General features: G+C 45.6%; 1 protein-coding gene across 1 annotated transcript in view; it reads right to left on the bottom strand.

Moving 5' to 3' along the window:
* MYO1C (myosin IC) overlaps positions 1–4061 on the bottom strand; it is a 179253-nt gene extending 175192 nt beyond the window's left edge. Inside the window, exon 1 of the mRNA XM_075589330.1 lies at positions 3942–4061. Within this exon, the coding sequence (XP_075445445.1) occupies positions 3942–4031 (90 nt within the window). The 5' untranslated portion in view covers positions 4032–4061. The remainder of the gene's footprint in view (positions 1–3941) is intronic.
* Between the last annotated feature and the right edge of the window lie 8934 nt (positions 4062–12995).

The following is a 12995-nucleotide window of genomic DNA, read 5'->3' as shown; positions in this document are numbered from 1 at the left end:
TGATCCGTGTCCTATCCAACAGGATGCTGTGTATGATTGGCTTTGAGCCAGAGTAACGCCCTGCAGATTACAACCTTAACAGCTAGGGTGGCTGCCCGTCATGTTTGCAGATCCATTAAAAATGAACAAGCTACAATATAAAGAGGCTGGTTTTCTCGGGGAGGTGGGAATACAGGATTGAAGCTGTGGGGTCTTTGTAGCTGAACCCCATTCATTTCAGTTCTGGGGGCCCCCTGCTTCCTGGGATACTTACCTCTGTGCCGGTAGCCACCCCTGGGTTCACATTATGGCGGATTTTCAAAGCTTGCGGGCCAATAGGAAGCCGTGACGTCACCCAGTGTGGCTTCCTGCTGTCCCATGTGACGTGGGACCTTCACAGTGCAGAAAACTGCAGAGATACTGGCACCCCCTACGGAGGTAAGTATCTCCGGGTGCAAGGGGTTCCCGGAGCTGAAATTAACGTGGTTCAGCTCCGGAGACCCCCTGCCTCGATCCTGCGTTAAAAAAATGGAAAGGAAGAGAGACAAAAAGGCTTGGATTGTCTCCTGTAAAGAAGGCAGCACAACTAGATCATTTCAAATCCTTCTACAGACACATTCCTTGGAGAACTGGTACGCAAACAGCCCCATATTTATCCAGTAAATATCCAATAGCGATCATTTTTGTTTGTTTGCTGGTTTATAATACATCAGGTTTTTTTAATCCCAGACTGACACTTTATTTGCACTTAACTTGTCCTAAGGAAACTCTGGAAACTATTAATCACAGTCTCCCAGCTGCAAAAATGGTGTCAGGCTAGATCTTACTTATCGAACTTCGTACAATAAAACGATATCTATTTTTTTTTTAAATTCATAGTTTCGTTTATTGTGGCTCAAATTGGCCATTCCTGAAGTGTTGGATGGAAGCCCTGCTGATCTTTTAAAGGGGCCCAAATGTCAAATTGAGAAACAGCTACTTTGCAATGCTTAATAAAAACAAAACCACGTGCATGGCACAAACAAACCCCGGGCAATGGCGGTGCTATCATATTTGTGGCCCTACACAGGAATATACGGTATAGGGGTGCTGTTCACACACCGCTGTTTTCACGATTCCCAACATTTCCCCCACTCCCTGAGCACAAACGTTGATATGTAAATGGGGTTTCCAGGTGGCTGCTCCAAAAATACTGGACACCCTGGTAAAAGGTGCGATGAGACACGCACACACACCCTCTCACCTCTCTCTGCTCCATGCTGTTTCCGCCTCTCCTTGGCCCCACCCCGCTGCTCCCCAAGCAGTCAGGTCACTATGTCCACAGAGGTAATACACCTCAACCCCCTTATAACGCTGGGCTTGGGGTCCAAAGAATCCCATCGCGTTATAAGTGGATCGCGTTAGAAATAATGTACAATTTTATGCATTGTATAATAAAGTATTTAAGATCCCAATAATCGTGTTGTAAAGTATAAAAAGATACGACAACCGGGAGCCGCGCCTGCATCGTGTTATAAGCGGACTCACGTTGTAATGGATCGCGTTATAATGGGGTTGAGCAGTACCGGTATACACATACATGTCCAGTATTACCTCTCATTTATTTTACTGGACAAAGTGTCCAAATACAGGACAGTCCGGTTCGACACTGGACACCTGGCAACCATGTACACCAGGGCTAGGTTTTAATCTCTCACCAGTAGGGTCCTCGTTCCCGTCTCTATCTGTTTGCGCTTGTGTGTACTTATTTGGTATATTATTCTGTTTGTCAGTTACATAACCCTGTCCCCCCGTTGTACCGCCCGGCGGAATATGTTGGCGCTTTACAAATAAACAATAATAAGATATGTATATGTCCCATTACTCCCAGCCCTTCATTACACCCTTTCACTATCCAGATCCAGCTCCACAAAAGGGTGCTCAGCTTTAGCATTTACTGCCATTCATAGGAATAGAAGGGGAGGGGGGTAATGCTTAGTGAAATGGGATTCTTGATCCAAACAACAATGATAAAAGTGCAGCTCCATTTAGCCAGCCAAAAAAAACCCAACCTTTTGTAAAGCATGTAACAGTGTCATTGGACACTTGGGCCTTAAACAAATCTAACCATGCAAAAAGCAAATAATGGACTGTCTAATTACACCGTGCTTCTTTTAGTACCAATAAAGAAGTGGTCAAAAAAGAGACCACTCTGTCCTTATTAGAGTGCTAATGTAGATAAGAGGGTGAAAGAGTGGGCTTTGAATATGTAAACGCTAGTTACACACACTGCAATATCACACAACAGAGTAGTCAAAATAAACAGGCAATTAAACCCCTCCCAAGTCTCCATGTTTATAAACGAAGAAATTAGTCAACAATACTCAAAGGTGTCAGATACAGGTCCAAATTGCCACTGTCATACACTTTGTTCCTTGGAGGCATTGCCCTTTTAAATGTCATTCTGATAATGAGCACAAGGCTGGCTGGAGCCCTCCTTTCTACATTGCTTACACCTTATTGCCAGCAGAGCCAGGTGTAGATTTGAGGGAGATATGAACTGGTGTTGCAGGTACCTCGGACAGCAAATGGGTTAAGTAAGGGGTGCTCAACTCCAGTCCTAAAGCCCCCCCCAACAGGTCAGGTTTTCAGGATATGCCTGCTTCAGCACAGGTGGCTGAATCAGTCCCTGCTTCAGCACAGGTGGCTCACTTTTCGACCGAGCCTCTGATTGAGCCACCTGTGCTGAAGCTGGGATATCCTGAAAACCTGACCTGTTAGGGGGCTTGGGGACTAGAGTTGAGAACCCCGGGGTTAAGTGATATCCATTATTCTTTTTGTTTCAGAATGAAGGTACTTTGCTTCAATTTTAACCCAGGCGCACCAGTTCGTTAGACAGTGTGTAAAGTACTGCGATTAGGGGAGTGTTACTAGGAGCAGTTTTCGGGTGCACTAATTATAATGCACGTATTCATTTCTGTTTATTCAATGCCCCCCTTTTCTTTATAGCCAGAAACCAGCATCAGGTCTAATGTGGTATAACCCTCCATGACTAACAACTTGCAGAAACCGGATAAATAACTTTCTTACATTTGGCACAATTTATAGCAGAAACACAATGGTGCAGTGCATCAATAAACAACATTTTCTTTGTGTTGATACATCTGCCCTCTACATGTATGTTATCAAGATACAGAAACATCACTTTTATTGTCATATTGCGGTTTGTTATTCCCACTGTGACAATCATTTGGAAAATGCATCTCCACAGCAACATAAGTCACTTTTCTTTCGTTTTATCAGGGTCGCTTCCAAGTGCGAATGGTTCTATGGAACAGTTAGATGAGCTAGGGCCGGGGCATGCAAACTGGGAAGGGGGGGGGGGGGCATGACATTTTCTATTGGGGGCGCCAAACTGAGCTCTGCTCTTACAGAGGTCCAACACTCTTCCCCACCACATTTAAATTGATTGCCTGAGGAGAGCGCGGAGCCTCTGTAACTTGCCTCTTACCTTCTGTCCGGCTTCTCCTCCTTCCTCTTCTGATAGCCACGACGCGTCGCCATGACAACGCGGCGGCAAATGACGCCTCAACATTGCGTTGCCATGACGTCGGAGAGGAGGCGATGCCAGAGGGCGGGCGGTGCGACATACAAAGTTTGTGCACCCCTGAGCTAGGGAATAGTTAGTAGATGCATATGTGATATTGGGATGTATACATTATGTGTCTCCTACAGTATCAGCCTTTCCATGTCTTGTTTGTCATGAAAACCTGACTAAAAAAAACACGTCACATGTATGAAAGTAACAAATGTCTCATATTTCACACACATGAAACGAAATTATATTTTTTTTTTACACAGATTCTAACGAATTGAATAGTTGCACTTTTATCTTTCTGATTCAGCACGTACATTGATGTTCACATTCCTAGACATGCCACCAACAATACAACAATAGAGGAGGTATAAGACAACAAGCTTACGTTCTTGCAGTTTGTGCAGACCACTTCCCCATCCTGGTTGACCACACGGATAATCTCCCCGGTGGGAATGTACTCAATCTTGAGCTCCATATCTCATCAATGGTGATGCAAACGTCGACTATGTGCTATCCAGAAAGCCGAGTCTTCTTTTATTTGTGATACAAATTTTAGCCTCTCTTCCTCTCACTCTACAGATCAACTAACTGGAAGCTCTGGATTCTAGCTAGTTTTCTTCAGGGAAGTCAAAGGAAGGGTTGGAAAGCTCATTGCTCAGAGAACGTTATTTTAAGTGGACAATCCGGATTTATATGTTTATACAAAGCCATGGTGAGAACGCTGACAACAATTAAAGTTCAAGAGCTTTTTTCCAGGAGGTCATTGTTGGTTCCTCAAAGTGCCAAGGCCCTTTCAAGTCACTAATTGATGTCCGTGCTGATTATGATGAACTTAGAAAAAGTTCAACAGTCCCCCAGGAGCACCTTAAGAGGTCCGGCTACATTGGATACAGTATAAAAGTTGCTGGCATTTTTCCATAGGTATTGAATGTTAAACCTAATACACATTCACCCAAGTTTGTTAGTTTTTAAATTGAAAGGTGAAAAGTACAGTTTTGCAGGCCAGGAACCTGGCACAAGCAGCTCAGCCTTCCCACTTATAAAATGTAAAGATCTATTTAAAGTGGTAGCCGTAATCCACTAGATATGCAGTAGAATCATGGAGTACCGATCTGATAATGCTTCCTCATTTCCAGGCCTCCGAAGCCCAGCTCAGTCCACTCCGACACGACCTCTGAATGCAAATTCTAATAGGGTTTTATATTCAGTGGTCCAGTGTGCCAACTTCCATTATATTTATTGTATTCCATTAATTTAATGGCATAGGTCAAAATGCTTTAAAAAAATAAAAAAAAGTATCAGAGCAATGCCTGTTTTTAGAATAGACAAGAAAATGGAAGATCGATGCCAGCACGGCGTCTGCAGCCGATCACCATACATTGGGAACGGGACTGCACGCAGCTTCTTTTTTTGTAACTTAGATTTTATTGCAGATTTCAGACGTAAGATACAATTTACAATACACCATACATGTGATCTGAAGAGTAATCTCAACTGTGAATTAATTTGAGAAAATTCCCGGCTTTTCAGGCCCTACTCAGCCGGGAATAACAATAATAATAGTAATAATAAATAATAATAAAAAAATAAAAGGGGGGGAGGGAGGAAAGGTAGGGTGAGGGAGGGTCTGGAAGGGGCACCGCTCCAGGCACTATCTACTATCTACTATTCACCATCGACAAATCGCTGCCTTTGCTACATCGTCCTACATCGTCTCAGTCAGGTCGTCCCCGCCGCTGTCTTGTCTGTGCACACAGCTTTAACCCTATACCTCCATTAGGCTTTTTCCTTGCTCCACTCATCAACCATATACAGGCTATCAGCCATAAGGTGTTTATACCTGGAGTCGTCAGACGGTTTTTCTTGGTCTGTTTTTAGAATAACCTCATTTTAGTACATTTAATTTACAAGTTTTATGCTATATTTATTATAAAATTAGAGGCAGGACTTTTTTTTATACTCTTCTTAGTTTTCATATGCTTATACTGGAAACACAAATATGAGAGGAGGTGGTACAGAAAAATAGAAAAAGGGGGGTGTCAAGGGGGACCAGAACTTTTAACACCGAAACCACCGGGATCACTATCACAAGACAGGACAATAGTCGAATAAACTAAAGTTTATTCTGGCAAGCCAGCAAACATACAAAATACACAATCACAATGAAAACCTCACCAACTGAGGGCCTGCGGGGAAGAATCTAGCCTCAACTAGGTGCAGGGGTCTGCTTCAGTAGGCTTGCCCGGAAAGTCTTCTTCCCCGGTTTCTCAGTGCTATTCGATCAATAGCACTTTCGAACATCCTGCCAGCCGTGTCTACGATCAACTCCCAAACTGTTCTGGGTCTCTGATCGGCCACGCTCCTTACATAGCCCTCGGTCTGCTATACTTTTCATGGTGCAGAGGCCGACGGCCAATCAGAACATGGATTGTGATGGCGCAGCCAATCGGAGAATGAGGGCTCGTTCGGCTGCACCAATCAGAGGAAGGGGCCGACTTAGGCATTCTGGCCCGCCCCTCGGGGACAGAGCTTCTGACAAGCAGGAAATTCGAACTGGCCAATGGGAATCGTGCCCACGAGACTAAGACCCGGCAACAGTTCCCTTGGCAAGCCCCATACTTCCCGCTGGTAGGCGCCTCGTGAGAACAAAGGTTCTGCATTATTCTGACCTGATTTTCAGCCCTTCCCCCGTTACCATTGTCCTGATACTCACGCCGCTCCCAGCCTCTGTCACGAGCTGGCATTTCTCCGTAGACAGCCCAGTTAAGTGAATTACTCGGCCTGCATGCGGAGAATTGCTGACAACACAAATTGCATACTGGCTTGTTAACTGTGTTGGAACAACACTGACACAATGAATAAAAGTGCTTTTTACATTCCCAGTCCCCAAGACACACAGTTTTCCCCCTTCCAGATATCACACAGTGATTAGCTCTTTTTTGGAAGAGGTTACCCCAAACATATACATTACATACAGGCCAAATGAGCCTCACAGTGGCTGCTATTACACACGGTTTCAGAGCAGTTAGTCGGGCTTCACCTTTATTATGTGAGGCTGGCTACCCCTACCGGGACAGGTAGAGTATCGGGGAAGTAGTTTACAAGGTACATGGATTAAGCGACATTAACAGAGTATGCACACAAACATTTAAAAATGTATGACATTGTTCATAATGCAAGTACACCATTTACCACAATTTATGGGGTTCATGTTAGATTTTTACTAAATTGCAGATGTTTCCCATGAGATTAGCATCTGTGATTTTGTGTTCCTTACCTCCTCTCAACACACCCCACATCCCTGTTTATTGGAAGATAGTGTTAATAGAGACTTTCTTAACCATTTCACAGATGTCTGACTTGGCTGGAACTCGTCCTTACATGGCTATAGAGGTTCCAGGCAAATCTCTCATTGAACTGAGCAATTGGGATCAGCTGTTTCTGAACTCACACTCTAGTTGCCTTGTAGCTGCCTTCTGGACACCTCTGCTCCTATTGGCTGTCCGTGCTATTTAGGGTCAGCCCTTCCACCAGGAAGGGGCTAAACATAATTCTTAAATACCTTGAGGACAGTCTTTTGTAACCTGTGCTTGTCACAAGCATCTCTGCTTGGCCTGTCGCAGGCCCTCCTGTGCTGAAGCGCCGGTGCAGGATCCCCTCCGCTACAGCTTCACTGTTCCAGTGGCCTTTCTGCAGTATACTCTGCTTCCAGAGGCCTTCATTGCTTCCAGTACCTACCCTGGTTCTGGAAGCCGCTTCTGTGCTGAAGCGCCTGTGCTGGATCTCCTATGCAACAGCTTCACTGTTCCGGTGGTTTTCCTGCTTTGAAGTCTCCTCCTTCCAGAGGCTTCATTGGGCTGTAGCCCCTATGCTAAAGCCTTCCCTGATGCCGACCCCAGCCTGTGACCATCGCTCCATTGCCACCTGCCTTGACCCCAGCCTGGACTTTGTTTACTCTGATCTCTCTAACCCCGACCCAGCTACCCACGATGACGGAGTCCACAATCCGGACCCGGCTAAGCAGCTCCAGGTCAGTGTTTCTCTATCCCCACCTCAGCCTTGCGGTCCAGTCCTGGTTTGTGACGAGCACGTCCGTTACACTGACCAGTCTTCACTATCTAATTCTTGACCTATATCCTTTTCCCAGAGGGTCCAAGAATTACGTTTTGCATTGTCAGAGAAAAAAAGGAGCATTTGGTGCACTGTAGACGTTATGCCTCGAATATGGGCGGCAGACCTACACACATATTCAAGAGAGAGCTAAAAGATTCTACAAAATACTTGATTTGGCAGTAAGATTGAAAGTTATTTTGAGACGTTATATTTGTCTTGGAAAGGTCTTACTTACATTGCCCTTTGGTAACAAAACAGTCAAGACGGGTCACACCAAAATTCTTCCATTTGGAGAGGGCTGTGCTCATACCATACGGGAAAGTAGGGTTTAATAAAATTGGTGTCAGCGGTGACAGGGATGGAGTGAGATGTGCGGACTTATTTTGATCCCATCGCTCACACGTGCTGTATGGTGAGTTGAGCAGGTCGGTGGTCTCAGGGCTCCGGGTAGGCAGAGAATATCTCTAAGCCATGCAGGTATTCTATATCCACCCATCTCCGAGCTCCTGGTGTATTATGCCAGTAAATTAGTTGGCCTAGTTGAGCCGCTTTGTAATATTTTAACACGTTTGGAGCATCCTGTCTGCCAATTGTGTTGGGTTCTTGCAGAATCTAGCTCTTTACTGGTATATGGGAATGTTTGTGATTCCAGATGAATTTGTTGAATTCTTTGTGTAGCTTAGATAGATCACTCTTTGGAATCTAATTCGTAAGAACATGAAAATAATATAGGATTTTAGGGAGGATAGTTATCCTTAACGCAAACTTAACGATTCCTCAGCCCAAGGCGAACGGCATGCACCATTGAGAAACCTTGAGCTGAAGGGCACCGAAGTGAGGGTTCCTCGACCCGTGGGGGCTACCACCATACCACCATGATCAGGGTGATAGTGACCACATATAATGTAGGGTTCCTATGGTAAACTCTCACAATATATCTCATCCGCAAAGTAGGCTAACATAGGCCTTTAGGGATCAGAGAAAATCTACTTCCTATTGAGTGTTTATTCTAACACTGGGCTTATAATCATAACATATTAGCCTAACACGTGGTACCAGGCAGAAATACAAGAATATGGCAAAACACGAACATGTTCAACATTAAAGCATGCATGTGAGGGGAAAACATCTCTTGATGGATACTAACGGTCCCAGGCTTCTCTCGGACTTTTAGTAAATAGGAGTGCATGATAAAATCACAGAGTGGACCACATGGGGTCCAAGATTAAAGTTCCCTTTATGTTGGACCTGTATGTTGAAGGAAAGGGCAGACTTGGACCGCTTCAGGATCCAGGTGGAGTAATCAATCAAGAACTTGCCTCTCCAGGGTGTAGCGAAGCAAGTGAAGGAGCCTTCCCCCGTCACTTGATAGAATTGTCACATTGTCCTGAGGGGTTAGTGTCAACTCGGGTTTGGTGTTCAGGCCTCAGTTTTAGTTTGGCTACATCTGACCATTCCTTGCGAGGTGGTCTTGGGGCCTCGGGTGTGCCTCCGCTGCTGGGTCCGGCCTTGGTACATCTCTGTACTTGAGGAAATCACTGCCTTGTTTCTTCATTTTGATCGTAGTTACCATGGCCCCATAGTAGATATCTTAAAAGGTAATCCACAGTGGTTTAGAAAATGTCTGTCACTGAGTACTTGCATGAGTAGTTCTAGTCCGTTTTCCTTTAGCAGAGTTGTAGAAGAAAGGTCCCTGTATATTTGTAACTGTTGACCCTCAAATGTAATAGAATGCATTTCTCTGGACTTTCGGAGGGCCTCCTCTACCGTCTGGGAATAGTGGAGCATCAGGGTAACATCCCGCTGGGGTTGTGATCCTGAGGCTTCATTATTCCCAAATGGTAGAGGCAGGCCTCCGGACTGTTCAAATGAGTAGAGTAGCTGTCAGGGCACTATGTACCCTATCGATGAGCAGTTGCTCCCGGGCAAGTGCGGGAGTAGATTCCCCAGTAGGCAATGCACACAGTCCTCCAGGGCCTCAAGCAAGTTACGGACCCGAAGTTTGTTTTTGACCGGTTTTCTGCATCTTCAATAACCTCCTGAATCGAGGCTATTTGGGATTATATTTCTCTCACCTCAGTGAAGGCCTCGTGTTGGACATGCGCCAATTCATCTACCCTCCTTTCCATCATATCTCTCCTGTGATCCGATAGCTCACGCTTGATCCCCTAATAGCTTGTAACAGACTTTTCAAGTCCGCCTTGAGGTCTTCTTTTGTGATTGGGGCCAAATCTTCCTCATCGAAGCTTAAGTTCGGTTTGGTCTCAGCATATGGAGATCCATCATTTCAAGATTGTGGCTTGTGAGGTTCCTTTGAAACCTCTTGGGAGGTAGATTTTCAGACTTTCGGCGTCATGTTTACTTTAGTTTTCCACTGGGAAATATTTACATAGGGATAGGTTTAGGTATGGTTTATAGTGCCGCGATAACCCGCGATTGCTGAGCTCCTCGACTACGCAGTCATCTTGGATGGCGCCGCACATGTACCTCCTAAAGTGCAGACTGTTTTCATATAAATCCTCATTTGTTAAGAGGTGAAAATTTGACAAGTAAATGTAGTGGTATATCATATATCCTCATAACATAATATTTTGTACACAGGTATGGGCAATTCTACATGCAATAAACACTACATTAAATTGAACAGAGAGAGAACCAGTAAAATAAAAAGGACAAAACTGTACAGCTAACAAAGAGTCCGAGACAATTCTGTTAGGTACAGGGTCTACTTACTGAGCCAGTGTGTGGAAAAACATATGAACCACTGGTCTTGTGTTACCCAATCACTGTCGGAGGGACTGGGCCAGCCTTAGGGCAAGGCAGTTGGAGGGAGGAGGAAGCTGGGGCTTCCCCAAACTGGCGCAGGACCGCATCGCAGCTCACCCCAAGGTAGGGAGAGGGGGGGAGAGGGTGTCAGTGGATAGGGAAGTCTTACCTTATGTGGAGCAGCCTTCTTTCTGCAGCTTTTCCATGGCAATGTGACGCTGTTATGTCATGACAACGCAATGTCGTTCCGCCGTGACGCTGCAGGAGGAAGGCCACGCTACCGGCATGCCGCCTTGGCCCACGCCAAAAGGTAAGACCGGCCCTGGACCTGCAACACACCAAAAGAGGAAACTCTCATCGGCGCAGTCTGAGTAACACCAACAATGCAGTATGGTGCTCTAGTGAAACTACTACTTTTATGTTTAAGGCAGGACCACCCCTTCCAGGAACCATTTGCCAGTTGCTAACATGTTGTTAGAGGGGTTTTTTTTCTTTCCAAGCTCTCCATCTATATAGACAGGAGGGAGCACAACCTGTAAACACTCTGAAGAGGTAAAGCTGGGGTTTTACATTTCCTGCCAGTGTAGATTTTGCTGGAATTCTTTGGATTCCAATCATGCCAAACAACATCAAATTAGATCCTGACAGCTTCCCTGGCTTCCCGTTTACTTTATTTCTACTTCTTCAGCGCACATTATTACAGCTTTGGTCTCACTGCAGCATTAAGTATAATGCTATATCCAGTATGTACATTACTCACGTTAAACAAGGTGTTACATGTACCCTGCATTACTCATCCAGTTAAAGGCTTATTGCACCGATCCTTCTCGTAAGCATTTAAACCACCTGAATTAATGAGACCACACATTTGTTAATTGGGAGAGAAAGGTTGCAGCTTTATTTTAACAAGATATGTTAACAACCCTTAGCTGCCCGCTAGTCCCGACGGTACCGATTCAGAGCATTAGCAATACACGATTGCAATGCGGGGGGGATCATCGCCAGTCATCCTTCGGCTGCATTCCTCCACCCCTCTCTGAACGACTATGGGGGTGATCCTAACCAGTCGTATTTCAGCTGGTATCCTTCCCCCGACCCCGATTGCTTTTAATAATGTCCCCCAGCGACAGCTTAGGCCCAACCGCACTGCTGGCACCCTGCTTTCCCACATATTGATTTGGCCGGTCTGACTGTGCAGTCGGCACCTCCAGACTGCCAATCTCTTCTTAGGACTCAACCCAGCACCTGCTTCTTTGTACATTCTCTGCATCACTCCGCTGTTGCTGTGACGAGGAGAACAGTTCTGCTCCTGCTTAAGGCTCGTTTTATCGTTGGCGCGCGCGTGCACTGGTGATAATGCTCGTGCACGCGAATCACACTTTTTGTGTGTGGTCTGTGCTGTGAGCGACAGCTGGGCGTGGCTATGACGCGAACGGGTAAGCAGACAACGTTCAACTTCAGTGCAACTTGGTGATTAATAAATATAAACAGATTTAGTTAGATGTAATTTACAAAACTCATTTAATTGTTTTTGACTTTTGTGAAGAAACATAACCAGTCCGGAGCATTATAAAAAGCTGCTTTTAGTCATTGCAAGAATCAAGCCATTATGATTATGAGGCTTGGTTTATTTTTGTTCCATGTTGATACATTTTGCACTGAATGTGTTTGTTTAAGTGGAGGATGTTTTCCAATGAAATTGCAGCCTCACTGTGATTGGCTAATAGAGCGTGACATGCACCGGCAGCAGCGCGAAAAGACACTTTTCATGTCTTTCCTCCGATGTGCCGGGTCTACGCTCACTGCCGTACGCGCACGCGTCGGAAGTATAGAAAATCAGGTTTAAACACAGTCGATTATAATTGATGCGCGCGGGCACGGTAGCGCATGCGCACTATATTACACGCCTTAGACAATTTATGTTAGCCATGTGTAGCCCCGGTAAGTAATGGGGGCTATATATCTTTCTTCTACTGGTGTAAGTCCTGCTAATAGCAGGCCGCCAGTAGTTATCATGGGTTTTCCCTGCTTCAAGCCCTGCCGTGATTGGTAGAGGTAGGCACCTGACTCTGTGTGGGAAGGCATAGACACAGGGGAGGGTCTGCTGACATCATGAGGGGTGGGGCTGACTAAACTTAGTTGCAGTTCCTGTCTGTGTGCAGGCAGTTAGTGTTGGAGTGCCTGACTGGACAGTCAGAGCAGTAAGTTAGCTAGGTTCCTGTGGAGTAGGGCCTAGTAGCAATAGGTGGACCAGTGCCCTTCACCCTGCTTAGGGGGTGAGGGAAGAGCTAGCCCCACCCTGAGCGCCCTGGGCTGGGGGTGGAGGCAGGGAGCAAAGAGCCCCAGACAGCCCATCCTGAGGGTGCACTTTTGGAGGGAAAGGAGGAGGAAAAGCCTGTACACTGTGTCTAAAGTGTTGCTGTGTGCTGCTACTGATCTGCTGTGAGTACAATAAAGACCATTGCTGCTTTTATAAAGAGACTGTGTGTGTGAGAGCTGGATCATTCGCCCTGGGACCAGGGTTTTCTCTGCAAGGGTCCTATTCCACATCCCTGGGACT

This window comes from Ascaphus truei, chromosome 3 (genome assembly GCF_040206685.1).
Source record: "Ascaphus truei isolate aAscTru1 chromosome 3, aAscTru1.hap1, whole genome shotgun sequence".
Classification (NCBI taxonomy): domain Eukaryota; kingdom Metazoa; phylum Chordata; class Amphibia; order Anura; family Ascaphidae; genus Ascaphus; species Ascaphus truei.
The sequence above is the reverse complement of the archived record's forward strand: the minus strand, read 5'-3'. Positions and strand labels throughout refer to the sequence as shown.